General features: G+C 48.2%; 1 protein-coding gene across 1 annotated transcript in view; it reads right to left on the bottom strand.

Annotated features, from left to right (window-relative positions):
* Positions 1-25,666, bottom strand: part of DCAF12 (DDB1 and CUL4 associated factor 12) — a 402,526-nt gene that overhangs the window by 249,917 nt on the left and 126,943 nt on the right. Inside the window, exon 4 of the mRNA XM_069626849.1 lies at positions 1,965-2,025. Within this exon, the coding sequence (XP_069482950.1) occupies positions 1,965-2,025 (61 nt within the window). The remainder of the gene's footprint in view (positions 1-1,964; positions 2,026-25,666) is intronic.

The raw sequence follows: 25,666 nt of genomic DNA, 5'->3' as shown, positions 1-25,666 counted from the left end.
GTGATTATAATTGACAAACACTATACATTTTGCACCTGCTCCACACAATATAAAATGCTTACATTTAACAATTTAGGACCGTTTTCTCTCAAGGACGCAACAAAGTTATCTGCTGCCAATGACATTATTGCTTTTTTGGGAGGTATTTTCTGAGCTAGATCTTTGTGAGCGTATGGACAGGCAAACCTTGCCGGTAAAGAATGTTCTAGCTACTTGTTCTAGAAAACTCTCATAGGTAACATAGGCAGAGCAATAGGGTAGACTTTGGGCAATCAGGGGCTGGAGTGCAAGTACACTTAACACAGATAGCTAAGATGGAGCAGCTTACAGAAATGCAACAATATATTAGGCCCTACAACACATGCAAGTAAAACAAGTATACCACATACTACAAAACACACCTATACAGGCATACATATATAATGAGTTTACACAACACTTTACCCTTCGACATAGTTAAAGGCAATTCACTAACTGTAGCACTAAAGTGGCAAGTAAATGCATCTAAATGTAATATATTGAAAAAAACTGACTCGTATTTATAATGTAGGTACTTGATGTGTGCAATTCTTTGCTAGTAGTCAAGTAAACTAATCAACTTCATTAAAAAGAGAGAGTCAGTGTACGGATTTTGCAGGGAAATCTATGCAAAGAAAATTATGCAAAGAAAGAAAACTATTTTGAAAACAATCATGTGAGTTGAAGCCTGCGCACAGCATCCGTAATACAATATTTGATCAGATTTGACATGCATCATGGAAACAATGTGTTTTATTACCCTCCCTTCCCTGCCCATGGTCGTTAGGTCCCCTAACGCTGCCCCCTCTACCCTGTTTCTTGCGACATGCCTCCATCATTTAGAGTCCTTTGCGCCAGTTGGGGCTTGTAAGTCAAAGCTGGAAAGTTCTGGTCAAGCTCCAACACATTTTGAGTAGCAAACTTCCCTGTGGTGTCGGAATACTACATAGGTGAGGAAATCCAGCCTCAATTCCTGTCCTTTGATGTAACTAGAGGGGACCCCCAAAACAATAACTGGGAGCATGCTCTCCCACAGCATGTGCAGCACATGAATATAGTCATATGGTGAGGGGGGACGTCCTCTGACCCTGAAACTCTAGCAGACACGCAGGAACAGATTATGTGCCTAAGATTGCAGGCACAAAGTGGTTCATCAAAGAAAAGGGGATGTGGGGAGCTCAGAGGTGGCTCGGACCTCGGTAACCAAAACATTTATTAGCCAAATACCACTTCATCTTAACCTTCAATATCCAAGACCCACTGAACAGTACTTGAAAACTGCTTTCATCACTCATTCCCTGCTTTCCTACAGCACCAAATACAACTGGTTTATGCTTTCATTTGTCCCTTTATGAATATTTTATACTTCACTATAAATCAAACCAAGATATCTAATTTGTATTATTAACCATCAAGTCTACCCCTAGCACTAATCACAATTCCTCCTTTTTAGGTTGGCTGTCGCCTCATCGCTCAATTATCTATCTATTTTTGCCATTTCATTTGGGTAACCACTCCCCTTTGGGGTTTTGTTGCATTTAAAAACATTGTTATATCATACCAAGCACTTGACGCATATACTTGTATTAAGTTCCTACTTCACTGCAGAAATGATTTACACTTTTTGAACTAAAACATGTCTAAACAAAGAGCATGATCTTATTTCTGCTGGCCATGCCCCATCTGAACATCTGTGCACAACTAGTGTAACTTTACAGAAAATATGTACATTACCTACAAGTTACTTTGTTACCAAGTAAAAGCTCTATTCTCAAAACCAGTAACTAGTCACTCATGTAAGCGAACAATGCATATGCATTTGTATGCATGTGGTTTTCTTAAGGAGAATCAATGGATATTAAGAGCACAAAGATTGTCAGAGATTGATATCATAGAGGTAATATGAGTAGGAAAAAACTTAAGGAAAAATAACAGGCAGGATTTACCAGAAACAGCCATAGTGTCGCTGACCCAAGCGATGGAGAATATCCAGTCCTTGTGTCCATCCTGAAAGAAAGAAATATTGAAACTAGGCTATGAAAATGTCATAAACATGGACTTAGGTGGGGTTTAAGTTAATTTACATATTAGGAATTACACATACAATACCAAGCAAAAAAAGATTGAGAATGCAATGCAAACAGGATATAATATGTGACATTTGTGTATCACCCAACTGGCTTTCTCAAGATCTAAGCATTTTGCGTTAACTGGTAGTTTAGCAGATCATATTCTGAAAACTACTGTTGGGATGCATATTCATATCCCTGCCCCTCCCAAACTATTCAGATTGTGGAAAATATATTGAACTGCGGAGAGTGCCTAGAGGGCTGTGTAGAGGGGGACCTATGAGTGGAAGTAGTTGACGGGAACATGTATTTTAGGCACTCATACAAGGAAAAACTAACCATTGCTTTGCGATAGTGTCACTTAGAATACATTGCATGTGTGCAACACACGCAACTGGAACTAGGGTGCATTCAAGAATAAGCCAGAATCCTTGCAGGCCGTGTTGGGGGCACAGAACAATGAGGCCTCATCTGTTGCTTGGTTATTACATTCCAATTCCCTAGCACAGTAAGGAACGCGCACGTGCACACACATTGTATCAAGTTAGTCCTTTGAATAATTAGGCAGGAATGTCAGTAGTCGAATGACAGACTGGCTGCGGCCAGTCCGAAGGCCAGATTCCAGGGAGCCGGGGCAGAGGTCTTGAGCTGCCAAAACGGGGAAAAAAGATTTAGGGCACTAGTGACCACCCCCCATCCCAGAAGAATGGCCATTCTATGTGAACTACCAGATGCACAGGAATAGTGCTCTTAAATCCTTCATGAATTGGATGATTTGTGGGACACCACGGCTATGTCCTGGGAGGGGCAACTGATACGGGGGGAGCTGAGCACAACAAGTCCAGTGATTTGCACCAGTGAGAGCAAAGGGTGATGCCAAGCTATAAGATTACGACGGGGGAGGCACGGTGGGGGCGCGCATACGTGTCTGGGATGAGAAGAGAGCTGCCTTGTTTGCAAGGACCGGACTGACCTTGAAGTTTTTTTTTTTCTTTTTTTAATATTTGTTTATTAATTTTTACGTTTGCAACCAGCAGGGCCGAGAACTGGCCTCATGCAACACCTTTAAGAACGCCCCCCCTTCTGTCAATACCTCCCCCCCCCCCATCCAACTATCAAGACCGTTACAAGCTGCAACGCAAGGTCCTTATATTGTGTCATTCTGAAGTGTTCGTGTTGTCACTCGAGGAGTCCAGCATCTTGGGGGTGAATTGCGTCACCGTGAGTTCCACCCATTGGAGTAGGTCATCAGAGGTGTCCAGTCTCTGTTGGTTTTGAGTGCTCTCCCAGGCCCCCGTTTCAGCCTGTGTCCATCTCCGGAGGTCTTCCCACCATGTGGCTAAGCACGGGGCTTGAGGGCGTTTCCAACACATGGCGATGCATCGTTTTGCGAGTAAGTAGATTAGATCTTTCAGCCTGTTCAGTGGCTTATTTTTCTGATTCTTGGGGTATCTTCCCAGAATGCATGCTGTGGGCGTATGCACCTCCAGGGTGACGTCAGCCTCAGCTACTTTGGTTTTGATTTGTGTCCAGAAGGTTTGTATTGCAGGGCACCCCCAGAACATATGGGTCATGTCTGCGCTGGGTTCGCCACACTTAGGGCATCCCGTGACGTTGGCTCTGTTGAATCTAGAAATAATTGCTGGGGTGAGGTATGCTCTGTTCGTAATGTAGAACTGTATAAGCTGAAAACTGGCGTTTCTGGATACTTTTTTGTGGTATCTAGCAATGGTTTCCCATTCAGCGTCTTCAAATTGCTGTCCAAGTTCTGTTTCCCACTTTGCCCTGCACTTGAGGCTGTGCTGAGTAGTGCCGTCTAGCAGTGTTTCGTAAACCCTGGAGGTCTCATGGCCCCCTTCCGCCGCTGCTAGTAGGCACTCAATCGTTTCGTGTCCGGTATCCAGGTTTTCCATAGATGGCCGGCGGGCAGCAACTCTTTTTACTATCGCATTATGTAGTAGGAATTGACCTGTGTGTATTCCTGAGATTTCCTGTGGTTCAGCAAAGGTCAAGATGCCTTGAACATCCACTAGATCCCCAAGGGTGGCAACGCCGCATAGCTCCCATGTGTCTCTTATTATTTTCCGACTCCCCGGTCTGTTTGCCATGATTGCGGCTATCGGGATCTGTGGGGAGTAGGGGTCTTTGAGGTCCAAGGCTTTGCTGGCTCTATTCCAAATCTGAGTTCTGAGTTGGACTAAGTATGGGTATCGCCGTTTATGGCGTAATTCGGTCCACAGCAGGTCCCTTAGCAGCAATTGGGCGATACTTGGTTGCAGCAGGCGGGTGTCTGTGGTAACGCCATCCACTGTATCACATGTTTCAGCTGCCCAGCCAAATAGTAAAGTTCGAAGTTGGGGACCTTCAGGCCACCCCTATCATAGGGTCTTTGCATCGTGTCCAGGGCTACTCTGTGCCTTCCTTCTTGCCACAGGAATTTCCTGCAGAGCTTATTTAAGCCATTGAAAAATTGATGTGGAATGTTGTATGGCACGTTGGTAAAATGGTAAAGCAGCCTGGGTAATGCTACCATCTTGAGCAGTCCCACTCTGCCAGCCACCGAAAGTGGCAGCTTGCCCCAAAAGTTCATAGATTTCGCTAGGCCTTCCTTTGCCTGACTGTGTTAATGAGGTGCTCCGTCTTGGGGTCCCTATGGATCATGATGCCCAGGTTTTTGAAGGAGGTGGGTTCCCATTTCAATTCTAGTTTGGGGAGCTCGTTGGCTTCTAGCCCACTCAGGGTTGCCAGGGGGAACAAGCAGGAGACTCTAAAGTCTCTAAGATGTATGGCAGTGTATGTTCAGGGTTCTTCAGATAAAGGAGCATGTCATCTGCATACATAGAAAGCAAATGGGATACCCCATCTATCTCGATGCCTACGTCTTCATATTCCTGTCTCAGGTATGCTGCGACAGGTTCAATGGCGATAATGTACAGCATGGGGGATAAGGGGAAGCCCTGTCTAGTGCCTCGGGATAGCCTCCATTTATCCGAAAAATGTTGGTACGCACTCTAGCTGTTGGGTTGATGTAAATGAGTGTAACCCATTTGATAAAGCTAGGCCCTATTCCCATTTTGGATAAGGTAGCCAGAAGCCACCTCCAGCAGACCGAGTCAAACGCTTTGGAGGCGTCTAGGGACGCCACTGCACATTTCTTGTGTCTACCTTCGGTGCTGTAGATGACATGGTGGAGTTTGCGTAAGTTTTCAGTAATAGTTCTGCCTGGTACGTACCCTGTTTGGTCTTGGTGTATTAGGATCGGGATGGCCCTGCGCAACCTCGTGGCCAATATAGCCGCCAGAATCTTGCTATCTGCGTTTAATAGGGACAGGGGCCTGTATGATCCACAGTCTGTGGCGTCCTTATTAGGCTTCAGCAACGGTATGATAGTTGCTTCTCGCATGGTGTCTGGGAGGTGGCCTACCTCCTACGCCTCATTGAACACCTGGGACAATAGCGGGGGCCAGTGTATCTTCGTAGGTCTTATAAAACTCTCCTGGGAGTCCGTCTGGTCCCGGTGCTTTCCCGGAGGGCAGCAATCTGATGAGTCGCCACTTCCTCGGGGGTGACGGGGCCTTCCAGGGACTCTGCCATTTGGTCCTCGAGGTATGGTAGCCTTATGATATCTAACACGTCCTCTATTGCCATGTCGGTGGGCGGTGAGGAGTCAGTATAGAGACCCTGGTAGTATTCTGCAAAAGTGCAGTTAATGTCCACCTGTGAGTATATATCTAGGCCTTCCGCATCTCGGATGTGGCAGATGGGTTGTCTAGGGGCTTCACGTTTATACAGCCACGCCAGCAACTTCCCGGGTTTGTCACCTTGGGCATGGCTTCTTTCAATGTGTTTAGCATAACTAAGCTTCCCAAGCGCCTCCCAGTGCTGCAGGCAGGCCCGCTTTAGTTCGATAGTTATACTTATATGGGTGGGATCCGATGAGGCTGCAGCCTCCAAGTGTTGTAGCTCGTCTTCCGCCCTCGTCAGCTGGGCAGTGATGGATTTTTGGGCGCCTCCTGCGGCAGCTATCATATCCCCTCTGATCACTACTTTGTACACCTCCCACGCAGTGCTGATATGCTGGACACTGTCAATATTTATCTGCCAGTAGGCAGATGTGCATTGTCTTATTTGTTCACAAAACGCCTTGTCTAGTAGGGCTTCACTCCGGAGCCTCCATGTGGGTATAGGAGGTCTGGGTGCAGTTAAGGACCATGTGGTTATTAGGGGGGAGTGGTCCGACAGCACTCTAGCCAAGTATTGAGTGTCTTCGAACGCGTTCAAGTGGTCGTCGCTTACTAGCATGCTATCTATTCTGGTATGCACTGCATGTGGTGGTGAATAGAAGGAGTATACTCTACTCTCAGGGTGTTGTGCTCTCCAGAGGTTGCATAGGGCATATTGTTGGGTAAGGGCCTTTAATATTTTCGTGGGCGGGGAGGGCTGGGAGTGTTTGCTGTCTGATATATCCACGCATGGATCTAGAGTACAATTGTGATCTCCTCCCCATATGAACGTACCATTCCGGCGTGGGCTCAGTCGGGTGTACAATGATCAAAAAAAGACTGTAGCATCATGGTTGGGGGCGTACGTGTTGACCAGGCGTAGTTCCTTACCCTCTATAGTGCATCGTATCTGGACCATTCTACCCTCGTCATCAATGTCAGTGTGTATCACTTTAATGGGAATGGTAGGGGCTATCCATACGAGCACCCCTCTGGCATAGCTAGAGTATGTGGTGCCTATCAAGGTCCCTGTCCACACCCTGGCCATCGCTGCTAATTTTCGTGCGTTCAAGTGGGTCTCTTATAATAGGGCAATGCCGATCTTGTGGCGTTTAAGGAAGGTGTGGACTCGGTGTTGCTTGACATAACTGTTCAACCCTCTAACATTCCATGTCATTACCTTGATCACATTAGCCATGAGTGTGGTGTGGGTAAAAGTTCCTAGGTGGGCTGCAAAGCGGCGCCAGGCTCCTGATCCGGTAGTCAGCCGTGTGGCGAGTGAGTCTGGTCGGATCTATTAGTGGTTTGCGGTGTATACATTGGTCTTGATATTCTTCATTCCCATAAACACTAACCTTGAACTGAACTCGTAACATAACACGTCTAGCGGGGTATCCCCCGTTCTGACATTCCCATTTCTGCTCCATGGGGCTAAGTCCCTTGGTGCCCTACGGGCGGGTAATTACCCAAAAAAAAGATAGTCCTAGGGCTGGTGTGGCTTCACTCCTGATGTACAAATGTAAGGTATTCCGTAGTTGGCGTGGCTCCGGTTGCATCTGGGTTACCGCATATTGTCCAGTAGTTTTGACTGATTGGTAAAGGCTGCCTGGGGGTGGTGTAAGCGAGCCCCTATGGCTCGGGCGGTTTTGGCTTGCGCTGTTTTGGTTCCCAATCGGGGATCTGCGCTCTGTCCATCCACTCGGTCACTTCAGCAGGAGTTTCGAATAGATGTGCTTTGTTATTGTGTAGAACCTTTAATCTGGCCGGGTATAGAAGCATGTATCGCAACCCTGCGTTTTTTAGTCCGGCTTTAGTGTGGTTAAACATGGCCCTGCTTCTTTGGACCTGCAGGGTGTAGTCGGGATAAATGGCGATCTTAGCGGAGTCTCTTTGTATGGAGCCGCCCAGCCTAGAGAAGGTTAGGATTGCTTCTCTGTCATTGTAATTCAATACTTTTGCTATGATGGGCCTGGGTGGATTTCCGGGGGCGGTCATCTGGCCAGGGATCGGTGGGCTCTTTCAATAGTAAAACCTTGTGATAGCTTCCCCGCGCCAATTTCTTGTATGAGTAGGTCTTCGACGTAGTTCGTGGGGTCATTGCCTTCGATTCCCTCAGGCAGGCCAAGGATTCTTATATTACTTCTGCGGGCCCTTCCTTCGGCCTCCTCGGCTCTATCCTCAAGGTTCTTTACCTTCTGTGCTAGGACATCCACTTCTTTTGTGAGCTTCGCTTTTGACTCAGAGTGTTCTCTGATTTGGGTCTCTAGGGTGTCTGTCCTATTGGCGATGGCACGCACATCCTGCCGCAGCAGATTCAGGTCTATGGCTACAGCATCTATCTTGTGTTCCATGGTTTTCTGGAGCATCTTGATGGCCTCCAGAAGTTGTGAGTTAGCTGGTTCGGGTGCTTCTGCATTAAGTGCCTCGCTGCGGACGTCTCCGCTAGCGTGGGTGGCATCCCTCCCAAGAGCGCTCGTGGCGGTAAAGGTTTCCATGGTGGTCTGCCTGTGCGTGCTTCTAGCGTTTTTGGCTGACATCGCTACAGTGGTGGCAATCCACCGTGGCCCTTGAAGTCCCCTTGTGTTGATAGGGGTGGTGTGTCTCTTGTGGGTGCAGTGTTGAGTAGATCGCGGTCCGATGTGGTCTGGATGCGTTGTCCACACACCCCTGGGGCCATCCAGGGCAGGTTGGGTTAATCCAGGGCGGAGGGCCGCCGCGGCGCCAAGGTCCTGCAGGGAGGACTTTCTGCAGGCGTGTTTTTTAGCGCCGCTCAGAAGTTGTGGCCGACTTATTGAGCTGTATGCTTGTATCCAAGTTGCAGAGTGTCCCTGCGCCCCGTTAAGCTCAGGGTGCGAGGGGGAAATTCGGTTGAAATGGGTCCATTTGGCAGGGCACTGAGGGGGGTGTCGCCTCTTGTGTGATGCGTAGGGGCTGTTATGGTTGCTGGACCCTACCCTGCTGGTCGCTCCCACCCTGGTCGCAGGCCTCAGGAGCGGTGTAGGCCCTCCGGGTTGACTCGGTGGGTTGCTTTTGGTTCTGGGTGCCGACTGTGGAGGCCCCAGCAGGTGCCCCGAGCCTCGTAGCGCTGGAGTGAGTGTGGCTCTCCACCTGGCGCAGTGCGCCGCCACCGGGCGCGGGCGAGTCCGGCCTGGGTGGGTACTGGGGGTCAGAGCGCTGTGTCAACACATTGGAATGATGGAGACCCCCTGCCCCCGGCTCCTTACCGCCTGATTTCTGGCTGGCCCGCCCGCTCCTCCACGTTCTCAATCGGGGGTCTGGGAAGCCCCGGCGCTTGATGGTCTGGTCGAGGCCGGCTTCGGCAGTCGCTGCAGTCTGCCGCGGTCTCACAGGGCTGCGGCACGCAGCCCAGTGCCTGCACGGCCCTCGGCCAGAGAGTGTGCGCGTCTGTTTGGCTTGTGCTCCACGAGGGCAGCGCCGCTCAATTGTCCGTCGGTGGGGTGATGGGCGCAGAGGTTTTGGTGGCGCCTTCTGTCTCCTTGGCTCTCGGTCTCACTGGGGGGGGCTTGCTGGAATTCCCGCCCAGGGCCGCAGCCCCCACAGGGGGAGCTGCGCTGCACTGTCAAGGTGAGCCGGGTCAGCGTCGGGCCTCTTTCACTTCGCTCCCGGCTTGTAATACGCGGGGTCAGTACCTCGCCCGCCGCCTTCTGTCCGCGGTCGTCCCCGGCCCTCCCACCTTTGCCGACTCGGGACACCAGGGCGCAGGACACAGCCTTCGTCCGTGCGGGTTGCTTTCTTCCACCCGGATCACATAGCACCCGGCTTTCTCAGCTGTGGCAGGGCGCTTCAGGTCTCGGCTGTCCCTCGTCGTCGCTGTTCAGCCTACAATGAGGAGACGGGTCTCGCGGCGGCCGCCATTTTCTGGATGTAGTGTTTTCCTTGTCCACGTCGTGGTGGCCGAGCGGGCGGACGAAGCTACTCCAAATTTAAGCTTCGGGTGCCCCAGGCAATCATTGTCGGTTGAGGTGAATTTCAGTCGTTTGGATGCTTAAGGGCTAAAGTTAGCGGCGGATCACTAGGCGTATCATACAGAGCTGCTGGAAACACGGCTTTCCTACATGGCGGTTAGCCACGCCCCCCGGACTGACCTTAAAGTTATCTGCTGAGTTCATGCCGGCAACCAGGTACACATCACGTGGTTATGAGTGAAGATAGGATGTTACCTTTTTTAGATTAACCAATTACCTTGCAGTGTTTTGAGGTGAAGAACTCGTCACCCAGGTGGGGAGAAGATGGCAAAGAAGACGACACCACCAATCGGCACCAGGATCATATGTGATCATTAGCATGTATATAGGCAGCAGCCAATGAGGGTGGGGGATTAATACTGTACATCAAATGTGTCATGAGTGACGGTTGTGCTTATAACGTGGACTCCATCTTGACGAAGAGAGAGCTCTCTGTGGCAGTGGGCCTATAATACCATTGTTGCAGGTTTTCTTTTTTTGTTTAATTCAAAATAAAGTTCTTGTTCTTCTCGGAAAAGGGTGCACAAGCCTTTTCCCCTAGCGGTTCATTTATCCTATGCCTGGCTGTTGAGGGGTTACCCTACATTATTGGTGCCCCTGATGTGATCGCAACCTCCCCCCTGCAAAGACGGAGGATTCCTGGCCGCACATCTGGAGGAACCGTGCCCACCAGCAGCTTCCAGTCCTCCCCATGTGCGCACCTTTGAGAGGTTTACAGGAAACGTTTTATCAGAATTCTGGTATGTCCTTTAGAGTGGGGTGCTAGGGAGAGGGGGAGAGAGAGAGACTCTCTCTGCAGAGAAGGTACATATTGTGCCTTTTTACGCATGTAATTCTAGCCCTCACGTTCCATTTCATCTTATACTGCTTTCTGTTTACGCTGTCTTTATTTTCATAAAAAAGCATACTTTCCTCCACAAGATGGCACTGTAGTGCAAGCAAGCGTATGAAATTTCTAATCCTCAACACTTGAAAGATTTTCCAAACTGAAGTAAGCTGAAAATCTGTTTGCCATTTTTTGGAGCAGTGTTAATTGTTTCTCCAGATTGACAGCTAGGGGAAGCTGTGTGTTTGTGTTATGAATGCTGAATAGGAGTATTGATTTTGGGAGTTATTTTCCCGACTTGCAATGATACCTCGAAAAGCAGAGGAATTTGCAACCCTTGGATATCTTCATAAATCATCCCCAGCACTGCGTGTCCTAGTTGGGACCGTGGGGATTCCAAGGGCAATGATGTGTCGGGTGGCCTTGACCATGCCCTCTTTTGCTTAACCTTGTACAGTGGAGGAGTTTCCAGTCTGCCCACTCCTGCTTGGTGTTTTTGCCCGAGCTCCTCTTTGAGGTGTGAAAGGAAGCGCCCCCAATTCAGCACGATCCTCCCCGCAATGAGAGACAATAAGGGACTCTCCCGTAGTGGGAATAAGACCAAGACAGAGTGCGGGTGAGCGTAAGTGGGAGTTTATCCAAGGATAAGGCATGCAAAGAACTCTGCAACCTACGAGAGCGCTCTGTCTGACAATAGCAAAGACAGGCGTATTTCTAATACAGAAAACGTCATCAACACCTAAACACTATAGGGGGCACAAGTTAATTGGGATTGGGTATCGTCGACTAACTATAGGTGTTGCTGCAGCATGGTTGGTCTTGGCAAGACGACGTCACTGGTCAGCCTCGTGGGTTGGGTTGGGCCTGGCAGGCCGGCTTGAGGTCATCCGTGCGGTGTTGGTGCGCTGGGGCAGCCTGTGACAATGATGAATACCTTTCCTGTCTTAGTTGCCCTAGGCCATGCACACTGCAGTTATTCAGAAAATGACATTTACGTTCACTAATAAATTGTTCCGTAGCTTATCTTATAAAATAAACGCAACACATGAGGAATGCACCTCGTGAGAGGTCTGGTGGTTGTTGGTTGGGGTGAGATTTACCTGAGTCTTATTGACCGGTATTTTAGGTCACGGGACGGGGCTCTGGGACCTGGGCCGAGTGATACATGTCTGTCTGCTGCGTTAGAAGTTATTATATAGATGGGTCTCTGTGTCTTGTCCCAATGATGGGGGTCGTCCTTACACGGGGTCAGGATTCTTGGGGGGGTTCGTGGGGATTTATGAGAGGGTGCTGGTAGATCAGTGGGTTCATCCGTGGGTTTATTACCGTGCTGTAAATAACACAGGTGGCGGGCTGTGGCCTTGGTTGCGGCGCCGGGGCCTCTGACTCTCTGAAGTAACGCCAGCTTGGTTGGGGGAGGTGAGGGAGCGCAGCACAAGTCTTAGCTTTTTTATCTGGCAGGCTTGGTGGGGTGGGAGAGGGAATGACCTTGCATATACTCACAAAGGTATTTTCCTCGTGCGTTGCTGATCAGTGAATGCAGAAGTTTTATACTGTTCTGCCTCATTTTAACGTTATTCAGACACACATATATATATATATATATTTCATTTTCGTTACACATTTCTTTAATACAGTCGGTTCCAGTACCTTTTCATTACCTAACATTATGTTCACTACATTGTGTGCGTATTGTATGTACATTAGACGTTATACGAGGGATATCTAGGTTATGGCCTACAGAGATTGATGCCCGCCGCTTTGGGTGATTCAAAACATATATGAGTTCAAGTTTCTACATACTATTGAAAAACACTTTTACAAATAGAGGTTACACGTTTGGTCAACATCTTTCTCCGTGGTTATAGCAGCATTAGTCCAGACCTGGAGGGATATCATATAACGTTACATTTTTATGGTTCGTTCACATTTTAAACAGAGGTAGTTCATTAACACCAATACTTGAACTATTTTCTACCTTCTTCAGATAGTGATGCTTCAGCTTTTTTCCCCGTTGCCCCGGCCTTGCGGTCTGGGTCATACGGGGTGCAATATCACATTGTTACTAATATAATGTTGCCGTGTTGGCATCTCGGGTTTAGCTCATCTCCGACTTTCTCATGGGAACGCGCTCGCAGCGGATCTGCCAGGGCTGCTGAGGCGGCAGAGATGCATGAAAGGCCCTCCAAAGGTGGGGGCCTCGTTACAGTGTGCTGAACTCACACCATGTTTGCTGTGCACGATGGCGTCTAGGCCTAACTTAAGTTTCGGTAAATGCAAAGACAGGGTGCGTGTGGGCAATGTCGTCGGCGGGTGAACCCCCCTCCACCTGGGCCCGGGTGGCATGAGGGTGCTCCCACCGAGCCATGGTCCTCACCTGGGGAGGGAGCTGTAGGTGAGGAGGGCCTCGTGGCCATTCCTCCCCTACATTTCCCCCCTTTCGTTACTTAAAGTAACGAATTTCTTTAGCTCTTCTAATCTTCTACATTCTTGTTCTTCTAACACTGCACCATCCCATGCAGGAGTTCCTTTTATAGGCATCCATGCTCTGCACACTCCCCTTAAGCTCTCACCTCTCCTAGCATACTCGTCTGGTGTACATGTCAAATATATACAGTCGCCGGTCTCTTCCAGATCTACCCAGACCTCCTCATACCATTCCAGTTCTACGTCTCGTGGTTCTTTAATCGTGGTGTGCCATAGCTTATCTACTATGTACTTGTCACGGCACATAGGCACTAACTGGTACCTGGGGGTGTTGTCTGTTCCTGTCTGCACGTGTACTTCTTGTGTTGCTTTAATTGTACCACCGGAGTTGCCCATTGTCACCATCATCATTGCACCGTTAGGGACTGCATTAGCACAACATCGGAGGCCCACCTGGCACAGGCAGAACATCACAAGGATGATCACCACTATTGGTATCAGGAACTTCATTGTCACTCCAAGCCATGAGGGAACCCAAGAGAAGATATTGTCGAACCACGAGCTATCCTCAGCTCCACCTTCCATTTTCATCTTCTCGCCCAGGTTATGTACTGCTTCAATAACGTGGGACAGGGACCCATTTTCTGCGTCTTCAGAAGGTACGAACGTGCAGCACGCACTTCCTATTTTTCGGCAAACACCTCCATCGATAGCTGTCAACAGGTCTAGAACATACCTGTTCTGCATGGTCATTAGTCGCAGAGCTCGTAGTTCCACCTTTATTATGTTGAACCCTTCTTCAGTGTCATTGGCCAACTGGATCAGTTCCCACCGTGTGATCTGGAGCCATTTTGCATTTGCTCTTGCTTGGACACTGGACACTAGTGAAGCAAAGAATGTTTCCACGGAGCTGAACAGGCGATACTTGTCTGGGATCTGTGCCAATAAATCAGATGATGCTTGTGATATGTAGTTCGAGGCTCGCTTGTTTCTTGAGAGCTCTTCTTCCTTCCCCCCGGAGGACAGGACATAAAGGTGCGCTTGTGTAGTTGGAGAAGCTGCATTCTGGTTCAAGCCTCCTTTCATCATGTTACTTCTGTCAATATGGCTTTCTGGAATCACCATTAGTGTCGAGTGCAAGGTGGCCATTGAGCAGCTACCACTCCATGATTGGGGAAGGTGCAGGTACGCCTGGTTTCCGCATACCCAGTAGGTGTCCATTAATGCTGCTGTCCCTTTTTTCATATCCGGGATGGTGAGAGTTTTGTTACAGTTCGTGTTCGTTCCCATTGCCATTTTTCCTTCTCCCTTGAAACATAGTTCGTTTTGTATTTCACTTTGTAGCTTGAAGGGTTTCTCCATCGCTGTTACCCATGTTAGTTTAGGGATGTGTTCTTTCCATATTGGCAAGCACGTTCTTTCCATCCACCGCAACTTGTCCGGTTGGACACCTTTCAGCGCTTCTGCCTTGCACAGCACTTCTTCGTCTTTCCATTTGTTTTCGGAAAACAGTGTCCCTTGTATTGCAAAGAAAGGTTCTTTAAGGCAGATCACTCCAGACGCTTGCGAATAGCACGTTTTGTTGTTCTGTACCATTCTGAAAGAGACATCGTGTGCTTGGAAAGTGTTCTTTATTCTACACAGCGTGAGATGAAGGAGACATTGGGCATCCACAATGGGCAATTCTCGTGGCAACAATACTTTAGGTGTGCCTGATGCATGGGGGATAAGTGAGCAGACATAACAGCTCTCATTGGTTGTTTGTTTAGCTGTTGTGCTCATATCTGCATACCATTTATTTGCTTGGTGAGGGTGTCGTGGGTCTTCCATTTTGTCTAACCCTAGCCCATAATACTCATCATACCCTTTTCCACCAGTCTCTCTTCTCCGCCTACTTTTCTCCCTTCTTCTGTACCTTCTCGTTATAGGAGGTGAAGAACCAGGCCCCCCTTCCTCCCTCCCACCCCCCTTTTCTAATTCTTCATATAGGGGCGTGTGGTCTGCCATCATAATCACTTTTCCATCCTCATTAATAAACAAGAGATCGTTGTTTGAAATTGGGGCGGGAGGGATCGTGTGGTTGTTGTATGTTCCAGGTTGGGACATTGTGTCATTATCTACATTTTTGGTTCTCCATTGTGAGAGGACAGCAGTGGGTGGTGTAGTATAGTATCCCCACACAAAGTGTGCTCCATCCCAGATCAAGAAATCACCTTCTTTGATACCTACAGTCGGAATTGTTTTCGTTCCAGGAGCAAGGGTGGTGTTGTTCCCCCCTCCCCCCTCGTTCATCTCGGTAGAGATGAACGCTATAATCCAGTGTAACACCAGACAAAACATTGAGATGAAAAACACGATAGCACACATTGATAAACCACATTCAAATGAATATGTTAATCTAGCCACTAACATTTCTCTAAATCTAACATATCTATTAGTTGCAGGCTGCCCATTCGATGCCATGATAAATCCTGTTTGAGACACAAAAGTTCATTAAATACAAACATGTAAGCATTTCCACATTGTAACGTTTCGGTGATAAAATATAGGGTTGGGTGAGGAAGGGGGTTTGTTGACAGACAAGGTAGCTTTCAGTCAATATTATTTGTAACTTACTATATATATATATAAATAATACAAAAAAACATGACATTTCTAAAAACAACAATAATAAAAAACATCTTAAATAGTACAGGAAGGGAAAAAAAGAACCCCACGCAAAACTTTCAAAAATTGTAAAAAGAAAATTTACATATACATGTGTACATGTTTTAGTCCAGGACATTTGTTGCGCGCTAATTGTGTTCACTATTCATCTCATGAAGCACACGAAATTCCAATCATTCATTCCGCACAACTTCATCGTCCGCTGTTGCCTGTGCCTCATCCTGCACCTCACTCTCCGCAGCGCTGTAAGCTTTACGTACATCTGTCAAATGCACCCAATATCGCAGGCCCTTAACCTTTACTGCTGTAGGCGTGCAAAACACTACCTCATAGGGGCCATGGAAGCGTGGTGCGTTCCACCTCCGCACAAAACTTCTAACATATATAAGGTCCCCAGGCATTAGCTGTAGTGGTTTTTCAGGCAAACCGTTTGGTTCAGTCGCGTTCCCCTCCTCTCTTGTCGAGGGGGGGGCTAGTTGCTTTGAAATTACGCGCGCTGCCCGTGTCAATTTTCGCAGGTATTCTGTGAACTCCTCCCCCAATATGGCTGCGCTTCTGTGTGCATCAGAACGCTCACGGAGAGGCGAATGCGCTGTGTGCATTCTTCTTCCCGTGACGATCTCGTGCGGGGACAAATGGTGATCCTTACTTGGCTGGTTTCGTAGCTCAAACAAGGCCAAAGGCAGGCAGTACATCCAAGTCTTTTTAAGGGAAAAACAAAGTTTTGATAATCTGCTTTTTAACAGGCCGTTTATCTTTTCTACGACGCCATTACTTTGAGGATGATAAATCGAACATAATTTGTGCTTTATTCCCAATAATGTAGTCACTTCTTTAAAGAGTTCATTAACAAAATGCGTCCCGTTATCTGAGCGAATAACGTCGCAAATTCCCCAGCGCGGAAACACTTCCCGCACTAGGAACTTCGCGGCGCCCTTCGCGTCAGGGCGGGCACAAGGGCCTGCCTCCACCCACCTCGAAAATGGACATACAACCACAATCATGTATCGAGCCCCGTTACACCTTTCTCCCATGTCTACATAATCAATGTGGAGCTCTCTGAATGGGCCACTTGGTTTTGGTATCGTACCCCTTAGTGTACGCAATGTCATACCTGAGTTGTAAATTTGACATGTCGTGCATTCTAGAGCTAACCTTGTGACGTGTTCCTGGAGGCAAGGTGTAAACCAATCTTCTTGTATCTCTGCCATTATGTGTTTCTTTGTGTTGTGTGCAGGAAAGTGTAGTTGTTGAAATGCTATTTCTAACAGCGTGATTGGCATTACCACTTTTCCTGAACTCTCTTGTCGCCACAATAAATCAGTCGGTGATTTGCTGCATCCTCTCTTAGTCCACAGCAATTTTTCCTCTGCACTAGCTCCCTCTTGCAGCTCTATTATCTCCTGTGTGGACATCATGTTGTATCCTGTGGGGACTTCTTGGCTTGCTGTGTGGTGCAACATGTACTCTCCTATTTCACCTTTTTGTAGATATGAAGCTGCTTTGGCAGCGGCGTCCGCTGCCGCGTTCCCCAAAGATACAAAATCTGTATTGGTGGTATGAGCTTGACATTTTACGATGGCCACTGCCGTGGGGTCTTGCAGGGCCTCAATCAGTTCTTTCAATAATTCTGCATGCTGGACTGGCGTTCCGTCTGCTCGTCGGAACCCTCTCCGCCCCCACCGGGCCAACCCGCCGTGAACTGTTGTTGTCATGTATGCTGAGTCTGTATATATGGTCACTGCGCACCCCTTGGCGGCATGCAATGCTTCTATTAGCGCTATTAGTTCTGCTGCTTGCGCTGAATAGTGTGATGGGAGGCGGTGTTGTACTAGTATCTCATATTCATCTTCCTCTAATCGTACCACTGCCATACCCACATGCTTTTCTCCTGTCTCCATGTCTATTGATGCTGACCCGTCCACAAAATACACCTCACCCTCGGTCAGGGCATTTTCAAAAATCACTTGATCCTTACTTTCGTCACCTGTGTACGTGGCGCAGTTGTGGTTTTGCATGTCCTCTATGGTGCATGCCTCTGTGATGAATGTGGCTGGGTTCACTGTTTTACATCTTACTATATGGATGTTAGCGCTGGACAGTATTATCTCATATGCTGTGGCGCGTTGTGTTGTCAATGTGCTCTTTGTTCGCTCTAATATTGCAAAAAGTGAGTGTTCCACGAACAGTGTCACCGGGCAGCCCATTACTATCGTGGCACTTTTTTCAATTGCGAACGCGGCTGCAGCTAGGGATTGCTCGCACGCGAAATGACCTTGCATTACTGCGTCTAGGGTGCCGCTATAGTAAGCGAGTGGTTTGTGCCCTAAAGATGTTTTCTGTGTCAGTACTGCTGTCATCAATGTTCCTTTGCAGTGTGAAAATAAGAAGAATTCGCGCCCATAATCTGGGTTTGCTAGTACTGGAGCGCTTGATATTAGCTCTTTTAGTGAGTTAAATGCTGTGTTCATCACCTCTGTCCATTCTATGTGTTTGTGTTCTTGTTGTGCTTCTTTCAGTGCCTGTAGCAAGGGCCTTGTGTACGCCGCATAGTCCAATATCCATGCTCGGCAATAGTTACACATACCCAGAAATTTCTGCATCTCTTTTACTGTTTTGGGCTCCCCAATTGTTCTAATCGCCTGTGCCCTGTCTGGTATAATTCGCTTGCCATCCTTTGATATCAACTGACCCAAGTATAGGACCTCCGTCAGACAGTATTGTAACTTCCCCTTGTCCACCTTGTACCCCTTATTTGCCAATAATGTCAAGAGTGTTATCGAGTCCTGTCTGCATTCTTCCTCAGCCTGTGCACAAACCAATAAATCATCAACGTACTGAATCACTGTGCTTTCTACAGACAAATTCCCCAGATCTTCATGTAGTACCCTGTTAAATATGCTTGGGCTCTCGCAATATCCTTGTGGTAGTCTGCAGTGTTCGAACCTCCTTCCTCCTAATGTAAATGCTGTCAAGTACCTGCTCTCTTCTGCCAAGGGAATCGAAAAGAATGCATTTTTTAAGTCAATTACTGTGAAGTGTGATGCTATTTTTGGAATGTTGCACAGTATTGTCGCCGGGTTCGGGACTAAAGGGAACTCCTTCATTACCACATCGTTCAATGGGCGTAAATCTTGTATCATCCTCCATGAACCCCCCTTCGCTTTTTTGATTGGGTAAATGCATGTGTTGCATGGGGAGTTTGAGGGCACTATTATACCCTGGGCTAGCAGTGCTTCTATTGTCTCTCTGATCCCTTCTTCTGCTTCTCGCGACAGTGGATATTGTTTCACCCGGGGTAGTATTGCTCCTTGTTTTACTTTTATCACCACAGGCTGAACTTCATGTAGCAACCCTACATCGTGGGGGCCATTAGTCCATAAGTTAGCGGGTACTGAACTCATGTCTTCATCAAAAAATGTATGCAGTGCTCCTACTACCGCCATTAGTTCAACTTTAGTTTGTCTGGCTGTAACTACGATGTCGCAGGGCATTGCCAGTTCCATCACTACTTCACCATCTCCCTCAGTGTCAGAAAATAGCTCCTCGTCCGAGAGCTCTCTCAGGGGGATATTTGCATTTGTACACAATACTGTCCGCCACTCACACCCTTCCATGTCAATACCAATCACACATATTCTGTTTGCTGATACATGTATTGCATGCAAATCCAATGATAGTACTTCCCCAAGAGCAGTGTCAGGGCTTGCTATGGGACGAAAAAGGAATTCTGCTGGTATTCTCCACTCCACCCTTTTTAGTTCTGGTACTATGAGAGCCAATGTTCTCATGCCTTCAACAAACATCTCCTCATTTCTTGGTACCCCTCTGATCTCTTTTATTGTTGTGTGGCCGTGTATTACTGCTAATATACGGAGGGGGCATATGCCTGGCGTTGAACATACGATGCCGCTCCCTGTGAATGATATGGTCATGTTTAGTTTGCTCAAGAGATCTCTCCCCAGTAAGTTGATGGGAGAGTTTTCATAGTACAGCAAGGGTGCTTTCACTGTTTTACCCCCCACTGTCACATCCAATACCTCTGTGTAAGGAACTTCAATTACAGCCCCAGAGAACCCCTGCGTCTCTAACGTTCTATTAGATAACGGGAACCGGCCCTCTCTAATGCATGATTTCTCCGCTCCCGAATCCACCATGAATATGAATTGCTTGTCTCCTATCTGCGCTCCTATCAATGGTTCCTCTGATGCATTGTGGGTCGTAGACAGTACTGGACACGCAAGTGCTCTCTGTGGGCTGTCCTATGCGGGGTGTCTCATTGCCCCCCCTTGATCGAAAATATTCCCCGAAACTACTGACACTCCACTGTAAGGTGCGGGGGCTGGTGCCCCATTAGCTCCTGTGGCGAAAGTATTACCAGGCGTGTAGTGCACATTGTCATTATTCTGTGGGCTGGTTTGTGTTCGGTATTGATGTCCGTGTAGTTGTGCGTTACTCCTTTGTACTACATTGTCTGGTTGCTGGTATTGTCCCATGGGGAGGCCGTAGGGGCTTCCTGGATGGGGGTGTCCGTACTGTTCTATCTCTTGGAAACCGTTGTTTTGTCTGCTCCTACATTCCCTTGAGTAATGCCCCCATCTCCCACAATTCCAACAGCTCCCCTGTGGACCTCTGGGACCCTGCCACCCATTTCCTCCCATTCCTCCATACCCTTGTCCTCCTCTTCGCCCCCTGTACCCACCTCTTCCTCCTCTTGGGGCCCACTCTTGCCACGTTGGACCTCCGTTCTGCTCCTGCTCTGTCCACTGTCGTTGCCCTTGTCCTGCCCAATTCGCTGCTATTCTTCCTTGTATTGCTATTTGCCCCTCCTCCCCTTCCTCTCCCTCCCGTATGAGTGGGAGTCCCGCTACCGCTACTGCGACCTTCACCAATTTTGATTGCACCAACTTCGCCTCGTCCGCCAACCTTTTCTGTGCTACTTCCCTCTCTCTTTCTTTGATCCTTTTACAATGGTGTACTATTATGCTTTGGATCTCCGGCCAGCCTTTTGCCTCAACACCTGCTATTTTATCTAGTGCCTTTTGCACTTCCTTTGGGAGCCCTCTTTTAATGATGAAGTAAAATAGAGACGTGGATTGGTGCCAGGGCGTACCCGTTTCCGCTCTCCACATCTCCTGCACCCGGAGAATGTAATCCATAGCGTCCTCCCCATCATTCATGGTACATTGCATTACTGACTGCAGATCAGGGGTATCTGGGAAAGTTTCCCGCAGTGCGTCCCACACCCTTGCTCGCACGGTGTTAAAAGAAGCCCCATCATGGCGATCACACTCCAAAGTTACAGCTGGAAAACCCGCTTTAGCCCACACTCTGTCTGCCTGATCCCCAACTGAGGACACTAGTAGGCTTTTCACATCGCCTACTGCCAGCGGTATACCCGCGGTATGTTTTTCAAATGCATATATCCACTTGCTTGCCCCTCCTGACAGCTGTGGTAGTAATTTCATTAAGTTAGCCTTGTCCATCTGAGCCCACGGTATATAGTTCGGCCTCCCACCTCCCCTGTGGAGTAATGGTAGTTGTAATTTCCCTTTTGCCGTTGCAGCTTTCTTTTCCTTGGTCACTGCTGACTCTAATGACGCCATCTTCCCCACCCTATTTCTTAGTCGTCCTATCCATTCATCCTCTATAGTCCCCAGTGAACATGCCCCATCTAGCTCCTCGCCTTCTCCTCCTACTGCCATGCTCAATCTATCACTCTCATCCCCCCCTCCTCTGACATCACATAACAAATCCTCTCTGATCCCTCTCTCTCTCGAGACATCACCAATGCTTCCTTCTGCTGTCCCTACTTCTATTATCCTGGTCGGTTCTTCCTCAATTCTGAACAGTATTTCCCCCTTTTTCCATCCTTCCTCAATTTGTCTACTTTCGCTCGACGCTCTAGACGTGCGTCCAGATTGTGTGGGGGCGCACGCTGTGCGTTCACATATGTCTTTTATTCTTGAGAGCTCATCTCGTGCCACTGTAAGCCTCGACTCTAAGTCACTCGTTAACTTCTCTATGTCCACTCTCTGTGTGCCTCCCTGGGTGTGCTCTCTAGTGTTTTCGTATGGTGGGGGTGCAGTTGGTCTTTGTGGCGTGCTGGTTGAAGGGGGAGGCACATAAATCGGGTCGCTATATCCTGTTGCAGGGGCTGGTTTAGGTAATATTGGGTACAACATAACCACTTCCGCAGGCTGTTCTGTACTTAACTGTTCCTTTTCCTCTCGCGGGATCATTAGTGGATTGTCTGTGGTGGAGGGTAAATCAATATTTGGAGCTGGAGCTTTGGGTGGGGGTACTTCCTCAAACAATCTCCAAAGATCTAATATCTCCTTCCTGTTCTGCCATTTTTTTCCCTTATACTTAAGGCGAATACATGTACATACCATATCAAGAACGCTTTTGTCAAAAGACCCTCCTTCTGGCCAAATCTGGGGCAACCCCTCCCCTTTCAATTCTGTTAACCATTGATCATGATATTTATTTATGCGCTCAGCATATCCCGGCAAGCTCTTGCAAATGTGTGACAAGGGAGTTTCAGCCCCCATCCTTTAAATCGCTAGCGCTACCTTGTTCGCTTTCGTTACCTTTTATTAGCTGTAAATATGCGTATGTATTCCTTTATGGCACAGACAAGAGCGGACCTCTTTAAAATTATCACCCACCGTTATTCACTGCACAAATCTCTTCTCACTCACCATATCTCATCTCCTTCCCATTCCCAGGCACTCTTATGTGATCTCACTTGTAATTGATCAAGTACTGGTTATGGCCACACTCTCTGACACCACCTCGCGGCCACCCGTTCGTCTCTCACACTCGTACGGTGCGCGCACCCTTCACAATGCTTTCCACTCACACTCTTTGTCTTTCTCCTCCCTTTCCTCCCTAGCCAGCTGTCCCTGTTTCCCTACTAAGGTTACTGTGTTCACGTCTGTACGTGCCACTACTGAGTCCCCACTTTTTAAGATGTTCTAACTACTTCATACCCTTCTCATTTTCACCCCCTACCCCGTGGAAATGGAAAAAAAGAAATAGAGAGAGAGAGAGCACAATCACTAAAAAATATTCCCGGTGTCTCCTTTTGCTAGACACCAATAACTTATTTCTCACTTCTTCATATATTCCCAGTACTAATTTAGATAGTACTATGCGGCGCCGCCTTCCACCCCCTCTCGGAGCTAGGTTTCCGTCACTTCTACCACGTCACTTATTTCTTACTCCTAATGGCCATATGCAAAAGAAAGAATAAAGAAAATTTCAAGACCCGTCTGTAGTAGACCCCCGATATTCTTCTCCTCTACCTGTCCCCGTTCTGTTATTCCCAATTCCCTTTCTTTTCCCCTTGACGATCACTCGCACTCGGTACTCACGTGCCCGTCTTGAACCGATACTCTCCGAAACTGGGTCCGTCCAGGCGGCGTCACCGGTAACTCAACGGTCAGCCCCTGGCTCCGGCGAGCGGCACTCAAAGGGGATTTTTTTCCAATCGGGATCCCGTACCCTTTCTCATTGAGTGCGCACTTCTTATTGTGCCGGTCGCCGTTGGCGGGCGGCCTCCCGGAGACGGCTCACCGTGCGTATCCCTTCTCGACCGGAGATTCTCGTGCCACAAGGGGGTCGTTTTAAGAAGGAGTTAGGAAAAATAGTTTGGAGATATCACGCTATCGGGGTCACCACTGAAAGGAAGCGCCCCCAATTCAGCACGATCCTCCCCGCAATGAGAGACAATAAGGGACTCTCCCGTAGTGGGAATAAGACCAAGACAGAGTGCGGGTGAGCGTAAGTGGGAGTTTATCCAAGGATAAGGCATGCAAAGAACTCTGCAACCTACGAGAGCGCTCTGTCTGACAATAGCAAAGACAGGCGTATTTCTAATACAGAAAACGTCATCAACACCTAAACACTATAGGGGGCACAAGTTAATTGGGATTGGGTATCGTCGACTAACTATAGGTGTTGCTGCAGCATGGTTGGTCTTGGCAAGACGACGTCACTGGTCAGCCTCGTGGGTTGGGTTGGGCCTGGCAGGCCGGCTTGAGGTCATCCGTGCGGTGTTGGTGCGCTGGGGCAGCCTGTGACAATGATGAATACCTTTCCTGTCTTAGTTGCCCTAGGCCATGCACACTGCAGTTATTCAGAAAATGACATTTACGTTCACTAATAAATTGTTCCGTAGCTTATCTTATAAAATAAACGCAACACATGAGGAATGCACCTCGTGAGAGGTCTGGTGGTTGTTGGTTGGGGTGAGATTTACCTGAGTCTTATTGACCGGTATTTTAGGTCACGGGACGGGGCTCTGGGACCTGGGCCGAGTGATACATGTCTGTCTGCTGCGTTAGAAGTTATTATATAGATGGGTCTCTGTGTCTTGTCCCAATGATGGGGGTCGTCCTTACACGGGGTCAGGATTCTTGGGGGGGTTCGTGGGGATTTATGAGAGGGTGCTGGTAGATCAGTGGGTTCATCCGTGGGTTTATTACCGTGCTGTAAATAACACAGGTGGCGGGCTGTGGCCTTGGTTGCGGCGCCGGGGCCTCTGACTCTCTGAAGTAACGCCAGCTTGGTTGGGGGAGGTGAGGGAGCGCAGCACAAGTCTTAGCTTTTTTATCTGGCAGGCTTGGTGGGGTGGGAGAGGGAATGACCTTGCATATACTCACAAAGGTATTTTCCTCGTGCGTTGCTGATCAGTGAATGCAGAAGTTTTATACTGTTCTGCCTCATTTTAACGTTATTCAGACACACATATATATATATATATATTTCATTTTCGTTACACATTTCTTTAATACAGTCGGTTCCAGTACCTTTTCATTACCTAACATTATGTTCACTACATTGTGTGCGTATTGTATGTACATTAGACGTTATACGAGGGATATCTAGGTTATGGCCTACAGAGATTGATGCCCGCCGCTTTGGGTGATTCAAAACATATATGAGTTCAAGTTTCTACATACTATTGAAAAACACTTTTACAAATAGAGGTTACACGTTTGGTCAACATCTTTCTCCGTGGTTATAGCAGCATTAGTCCAGACCTGGAGGGATATCATATAACGTTACATTTTTATGGTTCGTTCACATTTTAAACAGAGGTAGTTCATTAACACCAATACTTGAACTATTTTCTACCTTCTTCAGATAGTGATGCTTCAGCTTTTTTCCCCGTTGCCCCGGCCTTGCGGTCTGGGTCATACGGGGTGCAATATCACATTGTTACTAATATAATGTTGCCGTGTTGGCATCTCGGGTTTAGCTCATCTCCGACTTTCTCATGGGAACGCGCTCGCAGCGGATCTGCCAGGGCTGCTGAGGCGGCAGAGATGCATGAAAGGCCCTCCAAAGGTGGGGGCCTCGTTACAGTGTGCTGAACTCACACCATGTTTGCTGTGCACGATGGCGTCTAGGCCTAACTTAAGTTTCGGTAAATGCAAAGACAGGGTGCGTGTGGGCAATGTCGTCGGCGGGTGAACCCCCCTCCACCTGGGCCCGGGTGGCATGAGGGTGCTCCCACCGAGCCATGGTCCTCACCTGGGGAGGGAGCTGTAGGTGAGGAGGGCCTCGTGGCCATTCCTCCCCTACAGGTGTCACAGGCGTGGGTATGGTCCTGGCCTTGAATTTAAATTGCAGGCCGTGCGCCACTGTGCTTGTGTGGAGACCCCTTGACCTGAAAGTGTGTGCTGCACCTACCTTTTAACCTAGCTTCCTCTTTTATCCTTGGTAGAGGCAGCGCGCACATCACTGTGTCAGCCTCATTACGCAATCATTTCTTGGGAAATCAATGTTTGTAGATTGGGGAATGCTTGCTTTGTTGCTATGCTGCCCGTTACAAATGCTTAATTGATAACGGCAGTCAGAGCTGCTAATCCTTACTTTATAGCTATGATGTGCCTGCAGAATCATTGGAAGAATGAGTGAGGTGGCCACCCCCTGTGTTTC

Source organism: Ambystoma mexicanum, chromosome 6p, assembly GCF_040938575.1.
Source record: "Ambystoma mexicanum isolate Mex_15411 chromosome 6p, UKY_AmexF1_1, whole genome shotgun sequence".
Classification (NCBI taxonomy): Eukaryota; Metazoa; Chordata; class Amphibia; order Caudata; family Ambystomatidae; genus Ambystoma; species Ambystoma mexicanum.
Note: the sequence above shows the minus strand (reverse complement) of the source record. Positions and strands in the feature narration are given on the sequence as shown.